Source organism: Phodopus roborovskii, unplaced genomic scaffold, assembly GCF_943737965.1.
Source record: "Phodopus roborovskii unplaced genomic scaffold, PHOROB, whole genome shotgun sequence".
Taxonomy (NCBI): domain Eukaryota; kingdom Metazoa; phylum Chordata; class Mammalia; order Rodentia; family Cricetidae; genus Phodopus; species Phodopus roborovskii.
This window is the reverse complement of record NW_026126514.1, coordinates 7701121-7722937: the sequence shown is the minus strand read 5'-3', so window position 1 is coordinate 7722937 and position 21817 is coordinate 7701121. Positions and strand designations below refer to the sequence as shown.

The 21817-nt window shown below is 37.4% G+C and overlaps 1 protein-coding gene across 1 annotated transcript in view; it reads right to left on the bottom strand.

Annotated features, from left to right (window-relative positions):
• The window catches only part of Ttc6 (tetratricopeptide repeat domain 6), a 164202-nt gene that overhangs the window by 83098 nt on the left and 59287 nt on the right, over nt 1–21817 (bottom strand). The window contains exons 3-6 of the mRNA XM_051196046.1: nt 13748–13861; nt 9531–9743; nt 5340–5470; nt 1190–1381 (exon numbers count right to left, since the gene is read on the bottom strand). Of these exons, the coding sequence (XP_051052003.1) occupies nt 1190–1381; nt 5340–5470; nt 9531–9743; nt 13748–13861 (650 nt within the window). The remainder of the gene's footprint in view (nt 1–1189; nt 1382–5339; nt 5471–9530; nt 9744–13747; nt 13862–21817) is intronic.

Here is a 21817-nt window from a genome sequence, read left to right as displayed (position 1 = left end):
ATTCTTGTATGTCTAGGTTAAACTTAAATCCTGAAAAGAGTTGAATTTAACTTAGTATTTTATTATTATGTAGGTATTTTTTCTGAGTTCTACCCAATCTTCTAAATGGTGGAGACTATACCATGTATTCATGGTAGACAGGAAATACTGATTCCATGGAGGTAAAAACTCACACTTTGGTTATGAGGTGGGTAGGATGATGAAAGATTTTTTTCTTCATATTCACAAATGTAGGAAAACATGCAATGCTAAAGTAGATACCAGTATATCTGAGATCTGGGGTTCAAGAGTGGGTTATTGGGACAAAAATGTCTTAGATATATATTTCACATGAAGAAAAATATGGAAAATGTGATTGAGGGTAAAACTGAGTTAGACATTTTTGGTTTCCATTCACAACTCAAAGATAACTTGGGAAAGTAACTTGATATCATGAAGTCTAAATTTCTTCATGAATAAAATAGAAATTATACCTTCTCCCCAATAGTTAAAAATTCAAATAGAAAACCTGCAAAAGCAGGTAACACCAAGCTTGGAATACTTTTGCTACCAAGCAAATACTAGTTCTCGGTCCTTCACTCTTTTAGAATGTTGTGGATCATATACTATTCACAGAACAATATGTAGATTCTAAAGGAAGTGAAACACATAGAGACCGGAAATGAACTCCAAAACTATGGCTTCTATATACTATCCAGTACCAAAGTATGACAGTGGACTCTAGATCAAACACATACTTGAGTTTTCATCCTGAAACCATGATTCTTTTAGCTGCATAAAATGAGATAAAGTACTTAACTCTCATGTTCCTCAGTTTCCACATTTGTATCCCAGGGTTGCCATTCAGTAATAAAAAAATGAAAGAAAAAATTAAAAAAAGAAAGATAGACAAGATAGATAGATAACTTGTAGAGCTAAGTTACTCAATCAAATTTCCTTATGATAAGGAAATTATCCTTATGATAAGGAAATTCCTCACTCTGCATGATTGTGCCTCTCAGAGTTTATATGTTGAAAACCTAACTTCCAATGAAACCATTATGCAGGTAGAACCTTTAAGGCTACATTATGAGGGCTCTTCCATTAATGAGCTAAGTAGAAGACTCTCTATAACACACTCATTTTCTCCCTCTCTCTCTCTCTCTGAATATTTTGACAGCTTAAAACAAAACAACCAGGAAACTCTTACCTATCTCTCTGTTCATCTATACAGCAGTCACTTAAGAGAGAGGGCCCCAATAGTCCAAGCATAGTCTTGTGACCTGTCCTGTCCTGAGTGTGATACACTCGAGAAGCCAGGCACAGACCCACAGGCAACTGTGAAGCCGGAACTGTGGTGCACAGGTCATGAAGATGAGGGATGGGATGGGCCTTTGGGATTCTGTAACAGGAAAGAAAATGAGCTTCTTTCATCATATTATAGATGTTACATAAGAAATACATTAATACTGGCAGTTCAGTTAAGGCTCTAAAATGAATGGTCAAGTGTAGAAATTAGACACAAAACTATAATAATGGTTTGTAACAAATTTAATATTGCAGCATTGGGAAATGTCCAGAAAATTCATAGAAATGAACATGGTTTATACTTATCAGACAATGAATAGATCTAAGGCAAACTCATTCCTCCAGTGGTCTCTCCTCACTTGAATTCTGTACCTCTGTCTAGGGTTCCTTTCTCTATTAAAGAAAAAAGTGGAACAATGCCCACACACAGAAGTTCATCAGTGGAACACTGTGTCTTCAGGTATCACGTCCCTTCCCACTGCCAAAATGTACCTCTCTTTTGCCTTTCCAGAGGAGCAAAGAAGTCATAATGACCTGCTTCCTCTATGCTACATGCCACCTGTCATCTAATCAACCCCTTAAGCACAAGGTGGTGTGCCAGGTGATGTACACATTCTAACCCTCACAAATCTGTACAGAGAGATGACCCTGTCTTTGGCTAGGTCCCCAAATTAGCTGCTTCTGGGATCCAAGTACATTATTGCTCTCTGTATACCCAATGCCTTTCCAATTAATTCAGAATGAGAACTCCTGAGAAGTGCCCTTGGTTTGATGCTACTCCATCCCAGTTCTCCACTCCACTGTATCAAAGGAGCTTGGCACATGTAGGCCATGCTCTCCAAGACCTTCAAGCCATGCTCTGTAAGACTGTCAAGCCACACCACACATGACCTTCAAGCCATACTCTGCAAGACTGTCAAGCCACAGCTGACAGTGCTGACTCTTCTTGAAACTGTTCATCCTCTGTGAGATTTTTTTCAGAGCATCCTCTGGTCTCAGATTTCCATCTTGCTCTCAATTTGTCTTAATTTGGAGTCTCTAGCTTCCCAGTTTTGTGTGCCTTCTAGATTCCAACTTCTCTTTGAACACAGACAAAATCCTCTCCAGTGGAACATTTTCCCCTCTGCTGAATGCTCCAAATCTCATCCCTGTCACCACAATAACCTAGATTCCTTATGCTCAAGGAATGAAATATCTGATTTTTCTCTCTTTCACTTGCAAATCCAAGGCAAAGCAGAGGTCTGTCTCTATTCATTACCAGCTCGCTCCAGGCATGGTCATTCTCAAAGACAAGGCTTGATCAAGTGAGCTGGGCACTATGCTCTCTCTCTTTTCTCATCTGCAGATCCATCTTTGCTGCCTTTACTCAGCACAGTGGTTCTCTGTTGCTTACTGCACCTGTCTGGCATCTCTCTAAGTTTAAAGGTATCTAGCCTCCTGCACCTGGTTTTTCCAGTACCAAAGTTAAGAGTATAGCTCTTGGGTTGTACTGGCTGTATTTAAGAACTTTCAAAATTCTCAATTGTCCCTAGGTCTTGACTTAAGAGTAAATGTTTACAATAGTCACTCACATAGCAATTGTCAAGTGTTATCAGCTTGAAGGACAACACAGAGTGCTGTCTACCCCCTTCTGTTCATGTCTAAACATCCTCAGACAATATCTGATGAAGATGCATCTGCAAAGTCCTTTTATTCAATCGCACACAAAGCATAGAGTCCAATAAGGACAAAGTATGACATTTGTTAACACTGTGAGAGAGAAGAGGTAAGTCTAAAGCCAGCAAAATGGAGAGAAGAGAGAAGTAAAAATGGGAGAGGGGAAGGAACAGGGAAAGGAACAAAAAGGTAAGTTCCCATGACAAGCGTATTTGAACCATCATCCTGCTTCAGACAGGTCCTGGCTAGTAGAGTGTGTTTCAGATTGTACTACTGATTTTGGTTTCTTGTTCTGTTTTAGTGTGTGTGTGTGTGTGTGTGTGTGTGTGTGTGTGTGTGTGTATGTGTGTGTGTGTGTTGTTTTTTTTCAATATAAAAAGCATTGCAACCATCTGAATTTCTATGCTCCCCTCAGTCTAACAGCACAGATTAACAAATGAATGTTCCTTGGTGTGCTGAGCTAAACAGCAATACTCTGCAATGGCGAACTGAGTTGCAGGAGCAATCACTTGCTTTGAGGGTGAGTCACTGGTGAGAAAAGATAGATTGGTTAAAGACAAAGGAGCAGTGTATTAAAGACTTTGGGCAATATTTTTCCAAGATTCTCTTTTATAAAACAAATTCTTTAAATGCCCTGTACTTTTTGCCCTGCATTTCAGTCTTGTTTCTCTATGATGGAAGTTTCTAAAATCAGCTTTTGTGAATTAAAATAACAAATATATATCAATAAGATCTACAAATATTTTTGGCATTCTCAAGAAAGCCTGTGTGTTTTTACAGCACACTCTCTTTAAGCAGGACTATTTGTCATTCTTTCAAATGCTAAGACATAAGAAAGAAAAGACCCTGACTCTGTGTGTGGCCACACTACTTTGCTTAATGCACTAAATGCAAAGATTTTTTAGGGCCAAAAAAATCAAGACGTTTCTGCTTCATTGATAACCTGACAGTAACTATTTATTGAAGGTAAAATACTTGTTGCCTGCTGTCACTATTTGTTTTAATACATAATCTTGCTAACTAAATGAGCTTAAAGCAATGCAGATAAGCAATGGCATGCACAGGGTCACTTAAATGCCAATTTCACTCTTTCATTGGCTTTGGAATTCTTTACCCATGAATCCACCCTCAACTACTAAATGTGAGTAATGTCCACTTAGAAAGTTTAAGTCGGCACTTAAAGAAAAATAAAACAGGTTGCCTTCCATGTCCAGACCTTCCCAGTTTCCTGAGCAACAGCAAAAGCCAATAATTAAACTTTCTTTAAATCTCCATAAAGAGTTAAATGAAGGATAATCTAGAATAAAGCAACCCATAAAAACCAGTGGTAAAATAAAGAGAAAACCAATTTCAACAAGGATGAGTGGCAATAGCTAAACCAAAATTGGAATTGCGCTCACACCACTACCACTATTCAAACTCATGCTGTATTCATGTGTGGTAAGAAACCCCACTAAAAAGTATTTGTGTAGACTTTTGACTCGTTTTGCTTTGTTTGGACAGTTTTTGTCTTCCTGTTTTGTGTGTGTGTGTGTTTTTGTACATTTTGGTTTATGGTTTGGGGGAGGAGTTGTGTGTCTTATTTGGGGGGTTTTTGGGGGGGTTGTTCATCTCTTCATTTGTTTTTTTGGAGGGGAGAGTGTGGGTAGAGAGGTGGGGAGATCTGGGAGCCAATTAGAGGGGGAAACATGATCAAAATATGATGTATAAATTTTTTTCTCAATAATAATACAAAAAGAAACTTCATTAAAGATACAGCCAGGGAAGAGGGAAATATGAATGGACCGTAGAGAGAAACCCAGATTACTAAACTGATTATCCTATGCCCATGTTGAGTAAAGTTTTTATGTTATCATGATAAAATTAAGCAATATATCAAAGCAGTTCATCAAACCAAGACTAAAGCAGTGGCCTCTACCATGCTGTCCCTTTATTACAAGAACTGTTATAAAAACCAGTCCTCAAAACCAGAAAAAGAGAACGTGAAGGGAAGCACACCCACTCCAACTAGAAAATCTGCCACCAGCCACCAACTCTTCCTTTAAGAAGTTTCCACTTGGATCTCCACAAGACATAAGACATTTAGTTTTTCCTTCTAAAAATGCATTTTCATGTATCAAGCCACTGGATGACTACTCTTTGGATAAGAAGATATGTGAAGGGGTTGGAGGCAGCTCAGCAGCTAATAGCACTTGCTGCTCCTGGGGAGGATTGGATCCCCAGCACCCACACCATCTTTAACTCTAGTTCCAATTGATTCAATGCCCTCTTCTGGCCTCCCCAGACACCAGGCATGGATTTCGTGCTCATAACATGTATGCAAGCAAGCACATAAAATAAAATAAAAATAAATATTTAAGAAGAAAACAGAAAATATATAAATTCAAGGAAGTTACTTTTTAATTAGTTTTTTATCCTCGTGATATCTTACAAACTTTCTTGATTTCAACAGCTTAACAACTGGTCTACGTTTTTGTGCTTGTTTAACTTCTTTTCCTCTGATTTGCAAGAATTCTGAAGATTTCACCTTTAAAAACACATAAAGCATATTGTTAAGGACAGCTGGAATATGAGGAGTTAGACCTTTTGCATTTAATGTTATGTCTCGTATTAAAACTCCTGATTTCTACATGATACGAAAGGTAAGTTGCTGTTTCTAAAGCCATTCCTAATTTTATGTACATATATGAATGAAAATACAAAAATATCAGTACATATTTACTTTCAATATTCTAAATTTATTACCTTAAATTACTAAAGAAAAAACACAAGATGAATTCAGGGTCTCTGGAATGCTAAACAAACATTCTACCACTAAGCTATGTCCCAACCCAATCTACTTTTCTCTTTTTTTTTTTTTTTTTCATGTATGGTTTGTGTGTGTATATATATGTTCTCTTGTGTGTTTGTGTGCATGTGGAGGTTCATGACTGATACTAAAAGCATCTCCCATCACTCTCCACCTTACTCATTAGAAGTGCAATCTCACAGCTGAGCTCACAGCTCACCATTCCAGTTAGTCTTGCTAGCCAGCTCCCGGGATCTAGTCTCCACCTTCTGAGACTGGCATTCAAAGCCTGCTACAGTGCCCACCTGGTATTTGTATGAAGTTATGGACATGCATCCTGACCATCTCCCCTCCAATTCTTCTTAATAGGTGTTTTCCCTCTCCATCCCCCTTATTTGGTATTTTAATAGGACCCATCCTTATTTTCTGAAAGTTTCACAGGACTTCTGGTTATAATCAAGGCTGAAAGGAGCTTCAGTGCTTTATAGTATAATTTTGAGCAATGTTTATCAAACTCTACTTCTTAGAGTTGTACTGTTTTGTATTTCTATTGCTTAGCAATCCAAAATACTCTCTGTCTTACAAATAGTTGCTCCTTAATAATTATGAGTTGAAAATATTGTTGTCTCAGGATTCTTAGAATATTTTCAGAATATATGGTGGTAATTCACACACAGGGTTTTTTCTTTTGATTGCTCTGTGATTTTGTTTTGTTTTGAGAATTGAGGGAGGAACCAGAGAGGCTCTCCCTTCAAAGGCACAAGTATAGCGGGATAAGTAGGAGACAGCTAGGTAAAAGGAGGTTGCTACAAGTTAGCTGCAGGACTAGGGCTTATTTCTTAGGTAAGGAATTAGCAAATCATGAAGACAGAGCATTCAGGTCTCATCTGCTATTCACACCTGAACTCTGCCTGCAGTATCTCTACCAGTCTTGGTCATCTGCATGAACAAGGTCAGTCACAATGAACTTGGATACATACAGAGTCAACCATTTTCTCATCCAAACACTACCACTTACTGACATTCCCGTTTTGTTTCTCTATTACTGACTGGAACAGCTTTCATCTACCAGTCTAAATTCAAGCCTCAGGAACCATTAGAGACAGTACAATCTAGCTCCTTTCCATTTGACAGACAGTTCAATACATGAATATGTTTACTGCCTTGGCCAGCTTTTCCCCCAGATGAATGACTTTGGCCCTTTCAACTATCCCTTACATGCAACAGTTTTTAAGTGGTGGCTTTGTCATCTCTCCTTCAGTCTAATAAGTCAGGGACCCTCATGTGGTTGGCTACTCATATATGAAAACAATATTTGACATATGATACTATCAAATCAACCAAGTGAAAGATGATCCTCCTATGGCACCCATCAAATAATGTAAACTGCAACTGTATTTGTCTTCCCTATTACAAAGTAACATTATAAGTAAAAACCCTAAGGCTGTTCACATTTGCAACTAAATCCTCCCATACTTTGGTAGACCCAAAGGCAAAACGTAACACATCTTCATGCCTATTAAGTTTAATCTGAGCTCTAAGCAATCAAATTTTAGATATTATCCATAAATCCAATCAGTAAATCTCCTACATTCTTATCCACATTATTGAGGAATATGCTAAACTGGACACAATGTTGTAACATTCTCACTGGCAAAGCTGGAGGTAATTTTTATGTGGACTGCTGAAATTCAGAGCATAGCAAATAATAAACAGTAATCATACTAAGATGTCTGTGGCCAGATACTAAGTGCTATCTAAGCAGCATCTACATAGCATCACTGCAGTAGCAAGGTGGCAATGCCATTATCCTCACCTAACAACACAGGCATAGCTTGGTAATTAGGACCAGCTCACACCTCCAGCAATGGGGACAAAGGAAGCATATCCATAAAAAATGTGGGCCAAGAGCCTTGTGGTCTCTCCATGACACTCATGGCAAGCAAGATACTTGACATTTTTCTGGTAGTCCATCTAATAAAATTCTAAGAGAATAAATATGGTTGGTCTTCACATTTGCCCCTAGAGCACCCATGTTCAAAGAAGTATCTCTTCCTGTTAGAAGGGCTGAGACACACATGTTTTAATAAGCTATTTAATCATTCCAAAGCATCCTACAATACCAGAACAGCACAGGGATTGCAGAAGTCAAGACTTTTGCCCTTAGAGCCTAGACTTTTTGCAATTTCTGTCTTCTACACTCCAAAGCAGGCTCTGTGTCTTTGTCCTTTAGCACTGACAGGCAGCAAGCACTCTGCCACTCAACAGCACAGTGGGCAGATAGCAGCTACCTGAGCCAACCTGTTCCTACCAGAATTAACTCTTGAACTCTCTGAACTTGCAGGACTCAGGGTTTTTTGTTTTTTTGTTTTGTTTTGTTTTTTGTTTTGTTTTGGTTTTGGTTTTTGGTTTTTTTTGTTTGTTTTGTTTTTTTTGTTTTGTTTTGTTTTTTAGCCCAATTCTTCTTTCTAAACTAAAGATCACTTTCCTTGTCAATTTTCAAGCTTCCTCTTCACTGCCATGTCTGTTTATTTAAAATCGATCTTTTTATTCAAAGTTAAACTGAGGAAACTGTCACCTGCTGTAATTACAATACTCATCCATGATGACAGGGTTGTCTTCCCCCCCCCCCCAACCTCTACCTTTGCACCAAAATAACATAAAAGCCACCGTTTTGTTGTTGTTGCTCTTAATCCTACAGCATGATCTCAAGGCCTGCATCTCAGCCCTCTTGGGGTAACTTCCAGCAGCCACAAAGCCACTTTCCTAGTCATTTGTGACATGTATTTTAACTCTCATGAGTTTTCAGAACTCTGGAGGCAGAGAGTCAGTCCTAACTGTGGATTTGGAATGAGAGAATCTCATGGCTCTTAAACTTTCTTCCCCTTGCCATCTTGAGTCACATTGTTTATAGGCTGTTACAATTGCTCTTCTAAAAAGCTACCCAGTCCTATTACTGTTGTATCTGGCATTTCTTCACCAAGTTGCTATCACATGTATGCAATTTTTCTGCTGTTGGTAATAATGACTTAGCTCAGGACTCTAGTAAGCCGTACTCTTGCAAAGAGCTTCCAGGAGGAGAACTGCCAATAAGGCAGGGACCCTGCAGGTTCTGTTTGTTGCTAGAGTTCTCCCAGCATGTGTCTGAGAAGCTAAAGTCCTGCCTCACTCTTTCATCTGGACATATTTATTAGCTACATCAAAAAGTCGCCTGTCTCCCAGTCTGTCTGGGTTTACTGGAGCACACTGTTCCTCATTCCTGCACCACTGACACTACAAATAAAGTGTTTGCCCCATGTATAGAGTTAAAATTCATGGATAATAACTGACATTGAGATGATACAAGCAAACAAACATAAAGTTCTGGCGAACACTTGCAATAAATCTAAAGAGGACAAACATATAAGCATTACCAAGCTAACCCAGGCCTAGTCCTGGAACTATACTTCCTGACTCTCATCAGGTGCTAGATAGAAGACTGTGACCAGTGTCTGAAGATCCTCTTACCTTGAAAATCTGTCCTTCCTTCCAAGAGAGAAGAAAAAGAAGGAGAAGGAAAATGAGAAGGAGAAGAAAGAAAGGAAAGTCCTAAAAAAGTTCTACCTCTTATTTTGTATTTCTGATGACCACAGACACATGTGTGTGCACGCACGCACACACACACACACACACACACACACACACACACACACACACCATACCCCTATCATTGCCTGGGCACTTCTTAAAATTTGCACATCCCCAATTCTCACAATTCTACGTGTTCCCAACACAGACAGTAGTGTTTTGTTTTACTTACTGTCAATGATGATTGCCTGCTTTTTTTCCTGTCAGTTGTGGGACGACTAGCTTCCATAAGCTTACTGGAGTCCTCTAGTGGCACAATTTCTAACATTTCCTGAGACTTAAACTCTAAATTCTCTTCTCCTGTGGCTCCCCATTCCAAAAGATCCTCCTGTTCAATCTGGAAGATGCTTGACACAGCCTCAGGAAGCTCCTCATAAATACTTTGCTGGAGAAAAACACAAGTACAGAAAGTTCATCTTACTGGTCCTTCCAGGGTCTTCAGCTCTACACTTTGCTCTATCCAGTAACGGATGGATCAGTAAAAGTGTGTCTGAAATTCATCTGAGCTATCAAATTCTTGTTCTCCAGATTTCAAAAGAAAACTTCAAATCGCCTTAATGAAAATCCTAAAAACCAGCAAATTATTTTCCCTGGCTTATGCCGCCAAATCCTGAGGAAAAAAAAATCTTCATAGACACATTTCTTTATTAGTCAGTTTTTTCAAAAGATTATTTGGGATTATGGACCACTGGGAGTTAAAAACCTCACCGACTCAAATGATAAATCTAATCCGACTTAATAAAAGTCTGAATTATAGAGTGGCTTTACAATACGATTATACCATTTTGTTCTTTGATATAATCAAAGACGCTGTGCAGTGTCAAACACCACACAAGTGTCTTTGTTATACAAGAAGGAATAACTGGATCAGGAGCTTATAAAATACAGCATTAGCCTTGAACTCATATTTTTATACAGTGACTGATTGGTGGTGTTAAAGAAAAAAATTAACAATATTTCCAACATGATGGTACTGACCCAAGTCCTGGATCTGTCAATGCATTACAGATTGATCCTGATCAAGTTATTTACATTATTTTCCTCATTGATAAGGAAAATTTCACAAAATGACAAAGAAAATATACAGGGTTATTACATGCTAGGCACTCCATTTTCATACTCTCCGCTTGTGATCCATTGATGTGTTTTATGTTCCACAGCTTTAGATATTGCCAATAACTTCCTTTGTTTTTGCATTTCTCTGCTCCTAGCTTCTTCCGTGTAGTCTCACGGAGTTCAGGTTGGGGAGACTGAACAAATGGAAGCAGCATCCATCAAAACTGAAAGCGGAGGAAGAAAAGCTCAAAGGAGGGTGATGACAGCCCTCCAGCTACAGTCTGTCCTGATTCAGGGATCTGTCCAGCCTTACCTGTTCTCCAAACCCTTCGGAACGTGCCATTCCTGTGTCTGGCTTGCTAGCACACAGCACTCTAACTACCTCAGCCGCAGCATCATAATCTAACCGCTCATATGAGCACTACCTCGTCTATTTAAATAGCACAGTTCCACTCTTCACGGATAAGAGAAACTGAGGTTTTGACAAGTTGGGTAATTTGACCAAGGTCATAATACACTTTAAGGAGCTGTCTTCCTCCAATCTAAAATGTGCACTACCAGTTTTTCTTTCACTTGATACAGATTTATAGTCCCAGAAATTTGGCTCACAGATTCCTGACAATATTTGAAACCCTTCTAGGAGGGCTGCAATGGCAAGTGACTTTAATAATATTAAACTTCTATCATTCACCTTTTCTCACTGTGTTGAAATTTACACAGATGATGAAAAACGGTGGTGAGTAAAATGGTGAACGTTACTTCTCAAATGCTTAACACATGAGACCATAAATTATCTAAGGTGAAAGATGAGTTCAAGAAAGACCCAAGGATTTCACTGCATATGTGTATCCAGCTCACAGTTCTGAACTCTGATTCTATATGGGAATGAATCTTTAAGAACCACTTGTACAATTTTTGTGCATTAACCAGGAAACATATTTATTGCTGTGGTAAAAGTTATTAAAACATGACTCATTTTCCAATGTATGCGATGCTAGATTTCATATACTTCATTTGAAAGAACACATTAATATATATACATATATACATACACACATATATGTATACATACATATTTATACAAAAGATGTGAGTACATACCATTTTCTTATTATCATTTGTGCATAAGAGTGTTGGTATGTTTATGTGTGTGCAGGTCAAACGACAGCTTTACAGAGCTGCTTCTCTCCTTTGACCATGGGAGCTAGGGATTAAACTCAGGTTGCCAAGTTTTCACACTAAGCACTTTTACACATGAAGCATCTCATAGACCCTGGAAATTATATTTTATGTTAATATGTAATTGGCTCTAAAGTATTCTCTTAAATGAAAAAAAAGCCACTTAAATTCCTTAGTTTTGGTTTTATACAATAGATAAAATTAATTGACGTAATTCACTTGTATCATTTTGGTTTCTCAAGCAGGGTTTTTGTTTTGTTTTGTTTTTTTCACTGCATAGCCCTGGCTGTCTTGGAACTTCCTCTGTAGATCAGGGTGGCCTCGAATTCTTAGAAATCCACCTGTCTCTGCCTCCCTAGTACTGGGATTAATGGCGTGAGCCACCACCACTTGGCAGCATAACTCACTTTAGCAAAAGTTCCTTGGATAGATATGTTTAAACAATTTTAATTGTCCAAAAGCATGTAATCCAAAAAAACAAAACAAAACAAAAATGGATGGATTCTTCAAAATCTTAGTTCACTAGGGATAAATATTGGTTCCACCGCCAGAGGTCCCATAGACTGCTCTGGTCTCCCAACTGACACCATGTTCAAGGGACCTGGTCCATCCCCTATGGAGGGGAGTACTCTCTCAGCTTAGATACAATGGGGGGTGCCTAGAATGTGCCTCAAATGAGAGGGAACTGGCTGGAATTGTTATGTAAAGTGAGATTATTTTTTTTAATTTAAATTTACAAATTGTGATATAAAGAAGTAAAAACAACAAAAACCTTAGTTCAAATAGGTTCTTTAAGAAAGAAATTTTAGGGCTGGTAAAATGGCTTGGCAGAACAATTTGTCTGAGTTTGATCCCAAGAATTCACATGAAAAGCAAGATGCAGTTGATGCCAACTAAGCTGGAGTGTGAGGGACAGCAGAAGCAGAGAGCCTGCCTTGGTCTGCCTCAGCAAGGTAAAGGGACAGAACCAAGGCCTGGAAACTGTCTGACCTTTCCACACACCTGTACACACACACAAACACTGGCATACTGTAGGCATTTTATCATTATTTATAGTAAGTAGATGAATAATGGAAAGGAAATTGCTTCAGTTTTCATCTACCACATAATTACCTTTACTAGAACACTTATAGTAGCATATTTCTGTCCTTTTGGCCTATGAACTAAATGAATCACTTTGGGACAAGAACTGCTCTCCATATGTCCTTTCTATCAACCCCGTCTAAAGCAGTTCAATGATTTCATTGTGTGAAGACTAACTCATGTTTTGTTGGTACCCTTACAGGCTCCAAGGCTTCATGAAAACAGAAGGTTCTATATGTTTTCTGAATACTCTCCAAAAATGAAATGTGTTCTCCTCCTCTCTCTCTCTCTCTCCATATATATGTATTTTTTCAAAACTCATGTAAAACAACCTATCATCATGTCTTCTTATGTAAATGTGGATTTACTTTTAATTCATTTACTTTTACTTTAAGTAGAGATGCTTCCCATTATCAGAGAAGATGTCCCATCTTATTTCAGATACCATCATTATTTTGCCAGTGGTGGACAAGAGGTAAGCTTTGCTTTTAAAACACTTCTGTTACCCACTGTCCAGACTGTGCCTCAGCAGTTCTTCTAGCCAAACATATACTAAAATGATGTTTTCTTAAAGAAAAATAAGTTAATTATGTCTCAAGATACCTTCTGTATTTAAGCATCTCTAATTCAGAAGAGTTATTAATAACCTTTCTCTCTGAAAAGGGTGTTTGGCACCACTCAAAACCATTTCTGAGAGCAATGGGAGACAGAAAATACACACTTGGCTTTCGATCAGGATCAGAATCTTTTTTTTTTTTTTTTTTTTTTTTTTTGAGACAGGGTTTTTCTGTTTCTCTGTATTGCTTTGGAGCCTGTCCTGGACCTAGCTTGGTAGGCTGGCCTTGAACTCACAGGGATTCATCTGCCTCTACCTCTCAAGTGCTGGGATTAAAAGCATGTGCCACCAAGTGCTGGGATTAAAAGCATGTGCCACCAATGCCTGGCTTGGATCAGATTCTTAAACACACTTAGACAGTAAGTTAAAGGAAACGGTTTTTAACTGAGCAAACATTAAATCAGTAGGAGACACACTTTAATATAGGGAAAGAAGGTTGTCACTTGAGATGTTACCGTGATTGGCTGTCCCTTAAGACTTGTCTGAAACCCTTTCTCTTCTTCCACCTTGAGTGTTTGTCCATGTGCTTGAGATGGTCTGAGGTACATCTGTTCCATCAAAGAAATACCCTGAAGAGAAAAAGAAATAAAGCAATCTCAACTAGCAAAAATCATTGATATGCATTATTTAATAAAGTGTTAGTCATTTAAAACAGTAAGTTAGAAATGCATAAGAGGTATATAAAGTACTTAATAACATTCAATAAACAAGAAAGGTATTTTTAAAAAACATGAAAATATATTTGTGTGGCTGGGCATGGTGGTACATGCCTTTAAACCTGATACTTAGGAAACATAAGCAGGCATATCTCTGAGTTAGAGGCCAGCCTGGTCTACATAATGAGTTCCAGTCCATTCAGGCTATATAACAAGACCCTTTCAAACACACACACAAAAGAAGTTTATTCTTCATGGACTTTTAAATTGCTGACCTTTATACATAGATGATTAAATTTAATAATACAACTATATAATATTGTTTCAGATAAGATGAAACACTGCCATTTAATCAGGTATTATAAAGCATTACACAAGAAACTAATATCAAACCTAAAATTTAATTCAAGCAAAGGGGAATATAAATACATTTTAACCACCACTTACTGTCACCTGTCACCATCACGATCACTTCCACCACCACTAATGCTGGTTACAGTGACCAGCACTCTACTTAGCTGTGGTCATAAGTGTGCAGGGATTGACAGTAAACCCATGATCAGGAGACCCTGTTACGGTGAAAACTATAAATTCCCATATCTGATATCACGGAGAAGTTAGCTTGTTTACTTTTACCTCAATTTTATCACCCAGGAACTCAACTGTATGTCTTTCTAAGGGCACTTTCTTCTCTAACTTTTTAGTAATGTCAATAGCAAAATCTAAAAACATCAAGACACAAAACACCCAAGAAATCTTGGACACTAATAAAAGACAAAACTTATGAATAATAGGAGTAGACAAAGAAAAAACCTAGTAAGAGGTACAGAAAATTACTTTTTTTTTAAATCATAGAAGAAAACTTCCCCAGTATAAATAAGCAGGTAACTATGAAGGCACAAGAAGCATACAAAACACTAAATAGGCTGTATCAAAAAAGATAATACCCTGGACACACAATAATGAAAACACTGTTTTGTAAGATATTTGTACAACTATGTAAAGGTGTATTGCTGTGATTGGTGTAATAAAGAGCTGAATGGCCAATAGCTAGGCAGGAGGTATAGGCAGGACTTCCATTTCCATGCAGAGAGGAAGTAGGAGATGAATCTAGGCACACTAAGAGATGCAAAGAGACACAGAGAAGCAGAATGCATGGTATGTGACAAAACACAGATGAATAGAAATGAGTTAATTTAAATTATAAAAGTTAGTTAAAAGCAAGCCTAAGATAAGGCCAAGCTTTAAAAATAAGTCTCTGTGTCATCATTTGTGAGCTAGAAGCACAAAGAAAAATTAGAGTTTATTACTGACACTAACAAACAAACAAAAGAATTAACAACAACAAAAGGATATTAAAAGCTACAAGGAAAAGGAGCCAATCACATATAAAGAGAAGCCCAAAAGAATAACTTCTTTAAAATGGAAACTCTGAAAGCCAAAAGAATCTGGAAATATGTTCTACAAACTATAAAAGACAAAAAATATTATTCCAGACTACTATGAGCAGCAAAACTATCAACTGAGAAAGGTATTTCATGGGGGAGTGGAGAATAACCTATTTCTATCTACCCATATAACTCTGAAGAAGGCACTAGAGGGAAATCTTTAGTCTGAAGAGGTTAATCACATCCACGAAGACACAATGAATAACTTTTCTGAAAACAATAAATCAAAAGAGGGAGAAAACAACCAAAATAGCAGGAATTAATAAATATTGCTCATTGACAACTATCAATACTAATGGTTTCAATTGCACTATGAAAAGACACAGACTAACAGACTGGATTTCAAAAAAAAAAAAAAAAAGAGGATCTTTTTTATTGTTTATCTATTCTTTTTCATTTAAATTTTTAAAAATCTTATTTTATATATCAACCCCAGTTCCTTCTCTCTCCTGCCCTTCCACTCCCCCCACCATCTCCCCATCCCACTCCCCACCATCCAACCCTCAGAGAGGGTGGGGCCTCCCATGGGGGATCATCAGTGCCTGTTGCAGAGGATCCTTCCTTTTGCTGCATCCCTCACTATCAGGGATAGACATCATTTCATGGTAAAAGGATAGATAAAGATATAGCAAAGCAAATGAACCCAAGTAGCAAGCAAGTGTATAAATTTTAATATCTGACAAAATAGAATTCAAACCAAAACTAATCAGAAAAGACATAGAAGGGCACTCCATACTCATCAAAGGAAAAATCCACCAAGAAAATATTGCAATTGTGGTTCTTGGGAATAAACCCACATCAAGATCCCACTATACTACCCTTGGGCATTTATCCAAAGGATTCTACCCCCTACTACAGAGATCCCTCCCATTCATATTTATCATTGCTCTATTCATAACAACCAGAAATTTTAGAAAGCCTAGATTTTCATCAATTGATGAATGAGTAATAAAAATGACACATTCATACAATGGAGTATCATTAGCTGTTAAGAAAAATGAAATTCACAGATAAATGGATAGCACTGGAAAAACAAATCATCCTGAATGAGATAATCCAGACCCCCACAAGACAAATATTGTATGTTTTCTCTTCTATGTAGATGTTAGCTTTTAAGCTTTCAAAATGTGTGCTACAGTCTGAATAAGCATAGAGGTTAGGTACTACTGTAGTGAAGGGGAGGTTCTTTCAAGAAAGGAGAATATAGTACCATGGACATACAAACTGGAAAGAAACTAGAATAGAAGAATTAAATATGGAGGGGAATTGGCAGAAAAGGGTAAAGGAGAAAATAGGGGGGAGGAATAGCTAATACTAAAGGCCTATTACTGGGGAAGCTTCCTAAAATCTGTACTAAATGAAAGGAATTTAAATGGAGTCACCCAATAAAGGGAAACACAATTTCCCAACTAGACACCTTATGCCACCACGTAAAACCCCATTGCCAGGAATGGATTACAACTTGCTGATTGTTGGCCAAAGGTGCTCCATGGAAACCCCCAAACATCAGGTTATTGCCAAAGGTTATTGGTTTTTCTCCACAACCTGATGCTAAGGCCCTGTTATTGAAGACAACATTCACTTATATCATCAAACAAGGAAAAGTCAAGCTAGTGCCTAACTAGAAGCTTAGCTCCTATTGGAAGGTACTCTGCATCTTACCAGAGGAGAAAGGTAATCATCAATATCACTCAGTTGCTAACCCTGTTACCTATAACAACAATAACATGCCTGCAAAATACATTGGTGAAATAGCAACACAAATGTTAAGATAGTAACCAAATATGTTTTTATTGAAATTTTTGTGGGACTTGTTTGTTTGTTTGTTTGTTTTTACCTTTGTTTTTTTTTGTTTGTTTGAAGGGGGAAAGAGAACATACATAAAGTTAGGTTGGTAGGAAGGTGAGATGAGAAGGAATTGGGAGAGGGGAAAACATGATCAAGATATAATGTATGAAGAAAAGTTTTTCAATAGAAGGGTAAAATACAATGTGAGGGTCCACAATTTTAGAATGGTTATTCTAGCTATATAGACATGCATTAAGATATGTAGGTTTTATATGTGGTTAATGTTTCTGTTTTTATTCTCAAGTTCTTTACAACAAAGCTATCTTTGAATGAAAATCATTAATTTATAAGTCAAATAAATTATCATAGCCTCAAGTGAAGTCAAACATGGAAGGGGAAGGTAGTATGGTAAAGTAACTTATGAGTGCATGAGCTCTGCTTTAGGTTTTAAATCTTTACCTAATCAAGTTAGGGAATCTCAAGCAATTGCTGAATCTCTCTAAACCTGTTTTATAGCATAGGGATAATAATAACACTGCATATCTCGTGCTTATGATGAGATTGAGACAACAAATGACAACAGAAAATGCCAAGAGCTAATAGATATTACTATTTATATTAAGAACCAAAGTAAAAATGCTTACTATTGATGTCAACATTTGATTTTATATTTGAAATTCTAAATGTGAAACAACCCAACAATATAACTTTAACAAGTGGATTAACCACAAATCAGGGGCTATACTCCTTACATATGACTATAATCTAGGGTCCCAAAAGTAATCTATAGAAAACTTGGGTTAGAAAATAAATCAATCCTTAAGAGCCAAAGTCGGCCCTTTAGAAAAAGCTATAAAATTACAAAAGCAACAAAAATTACAAACTATTGAAATAGCACTCCAAGGGCAATGAGGATCCTTTTTAACTACCAGTTATGAAAACACACTTGAATCAAAAATATTGGCATTTAGACTGACAAGAAAATCAAAGAGGAATCAAGAAAGTATACTCAGCATTCTACGTAACACGGGTGAACTTTATTCTTTTCTGAGTCATAAACTGTACGTAACCAGGAGAATATTTCTGCATCTACAAGAGGAAGAGGTAGAAATAAGTTGAACACACCTTAAATTCCATAAGTAACTGAAAACATATGGGGTTAAAAGCAGCCCAGCTTCACAATCCTCAATACATTTGTCATTCATTCAAAAAAAAAAAAAAAAAAAAAAAGAAAAGAAAAGAAAAGAAAAAGAAAAGGAAAAGGAAAGAAAAAGAAAAGGAAAAACATTTCTGTCAATGTCTAACATAGTATACAAAAATGTCAGCACTCACTAGAAGGCACTGAAAAAATCACTACCTTTGTGAAGAGAGCTCAAATGCCACAGGCAATGAAACCCAAGCTCTGAGCCCAGAGAGTGCCATGTCTTCAAAGCAAACCAAGCAAATTCAGAGCCTTCCAGGTAATCAGATGCAAGCAGATGGGCCAGTACCACAAGCAGCAGCAATTTTCTGGCCTCTGTAGCTGGCTCGGTACTTTTTCACTCCTCCTTCAGAGAAGGCATGAGGAGTAAACCTCATGTGCACACTTCTTGCCATGAAACTTAGCATCTTCCCAAATGACAGTGTCCTCAAAGACATGAGCCAAGGGTCTGTTCTAACACAGGCCTTCCTATGATCTCATCAGTATTTCCTCAGAGTACACTGCCTTCAATTAGACGACCATGAAGTTCAAATTTCAGGAAAGGAGAGAGAGACAACTGGTGGCCCTGAATAACGCACTTGTCCACACAGGTCTCAAAATACCCTGATTTGCATTACAATTGCTTGCTCCCTGCAGGTACAAACCTGATGGCACTGGCTGGCAGAATCCTACTTGCAGGCTCAGGAATGTGTCAGGGTGCTTTGCATTCAGTCTTCCCACCTGCTTCTGCCCCAATTAAGTATTTCATAGGATTATTATGGATGATTTGACCCTAAATTCCATAGAACTGCCAGTACCAAAAAAAAAATCTGATTTAAAATAAAATGGAAAGTGAGTGACTGTTACATAAATGTAAATATCAAGACTGCTAGAAGAGCTATCTACAATTATGCAAAGCATCTTCTCCACAAAGTCCTTAAATCTTTTTGAAAGATTCAGGATATCTAGAAAAACAGTGCCATTATATTTCAAGTAAGAGGGAATAAGAGAGAATAGCTCTCCAGTGCCCCTTATGACAGAAATATATATATATATATATATATATATATGTGTGTGTGTGTGTGTGTGTGTGTGTGTGTGTGTGTGTGTGTGTATGTATATATATATATATAATATGTGTATGTATGTATATATATATGCATATATATACATATATATGTGTGTGTGTGTTTATGTGTACATATGTATGTGTGTGTGTATATATATATATATTTTAAACTATTGAGTTTTTCCATGAAGTGGATTGTTTAAAACAGAAAATCTGTCCTAATTAGCTTAAACAATCAACTTGACACAGCTCAGAGTCACCTGAGCAATCCCAACAGAGAACTGCCCAGATCAGAAAACCTATAAGCATGTCTATGGGAATTTGTCTTGACTATTCATTGATATGGGAAGGCCTGGCAAACTATGGATGCTACTATTCTCTAGGCAGGCAGTCCTAGGCTGCTTGAGAAAGATTAGTAAGCTTGAGCCTGCCAGCTAGCCCACAAAGAGCAATCCACCATGATGTCTGCCTCTAAGTTCCTGCCTGAATTCTTGAACTGATTTCTCCCAATGACAGATTAAAACCTATAAGTTGAAATAAAACCTTGCCTGGCCTACCTTGATTTTGGTTATGGTATTTCTCAATGAAATTAGCAAAGAAATAAACAGAAAAATATTTCAAGAATATGACAGAGTTCAAGGATGGGCAAAACTCTAATCTGCATTCACTGTCCTCTCCACTAGAAAAGACAACCTAGCTGGGTTTTCCAATGATGATGAAACAAAAGAAAAAACAAAAGAAAAAAGTAGAGAATGGCAAAGACAGGCCTTCCTGGAAACAAAATTTACATAAATATATAATATTAAAATTCGCAAATACTATTTATATGTAAGCAGATTACTGCAACTTTACTGTAACAACATTGATCTCTTGTTGTTTTGTTGTTTGAGACAGGGTTTCTCTGTGTAGCTTTGTAGACCAGGTTGGCCTTGAACTCAGAGATTCACCTGCCTTTGCCTCCCAAGTGCTGGGATTAAAGGTGTGCAGCACCACCACCACCTGCCTTGTAACACTGACCTATTGACCTTAAGTGTTCTGAACTTCAGACAATTCAGACTTCCAGGGGTAAGGAAGCCTGCAGGACAATATTAATAAAAGTATCAGAAAAAAAAAGAAGAAGAAGAAAGAAAGAAAGAAAGAAAGAAAGAAAGAAAGAAAGAAAGAAATTTGAGTAAATGCATCTGCCTTTGTCTTGTAGGCTATTGTGTTTGTCATGTTTCTATGACACTCCTTTTGAATTAAGCAGCAAGGATCCTGGGAGTGATGTCCAGTTAGCTATGTGAGAGCACTGTAGAGTAGCACTTTGGTCAGGAATGCTGAGATGTGCAAGAGAAGTACAAGAACGGAAGGCGGGAGCCCTCCCATGAGAAGAGGCAGTCAAGCCAGAGAAGAGAAAGACAGACAAGAAATGTTTGTCAGACTGTAAAGCACAAGTGCATTTAATTAAGCATAAATGTTATGCAAGGCTCCAAGTTCAATCCCCATATAAATTTAATTTATATACAGAGATGAAGATAAGACTATGCAAAACAGAAAATGTACTTATTCCTAGTGTGCCAGTGAAAAAATTGATTTGGGGGAAGAGGTGGGTCCTTAGAGTAGGAGAGGAGGCAGAGAAAAATGGAGCATAGTTCTTATTTCATATCTTAATATAGAACCATGTGAAAGTAATTGTGTGTCTATATTGATATGTGTATTTTTCCCAAATAACATTTAGGGCAGAGGAACTGCCTGTGATGTGTGAGGCCTTAAGTTTTATCTCTATCATGACACTGCCAAGATTCTGTCTCAAAATGCATAGATTATTTTACGAAACAAGGCCCTTGTTACTGTTCCCAGCAGTACAAAACAACAACAGCAGCAATGACACAAAAGACTTCAAGGCATATAGATGATTTTGTGGGACAAAGGGCATGTAAAATATTGTCCAGTGTATGCTACTTACTTTTTATATTACACACATACTTTTCGTTCCATCTAGATACTATGTCATCAACTACTTCACCTTTTAATTTCCTCGTTTTGTACCCTGAAAATTCTAGTTTCCTTCTCCACCTTTCCCTTCCTTCAGCCCCTGACAACCATGGTCTCCCTAATACCTTCTCAGTCTTCTCCAGAATATGATAATGTTAATTATTCAGTAAGCAGCCTTTTAATGTTTCTTTCCACTCAGTGATATATATTTGATCATGTCCATATAGTAACTTTTGAGAGTTAGTAGTGTTCTAATTCAACATTGAGAGAGCAAAGATGAAAACACATTTATTTTTTTCCAAATAACACTAAATCTGAAAATGTTTCAGTTTTAGCTATTTCTGAGTCAAATACAAAATACGATTAACTCCCTTAAATACATCCTATTAGAAAATCATTCAAAAATTGTT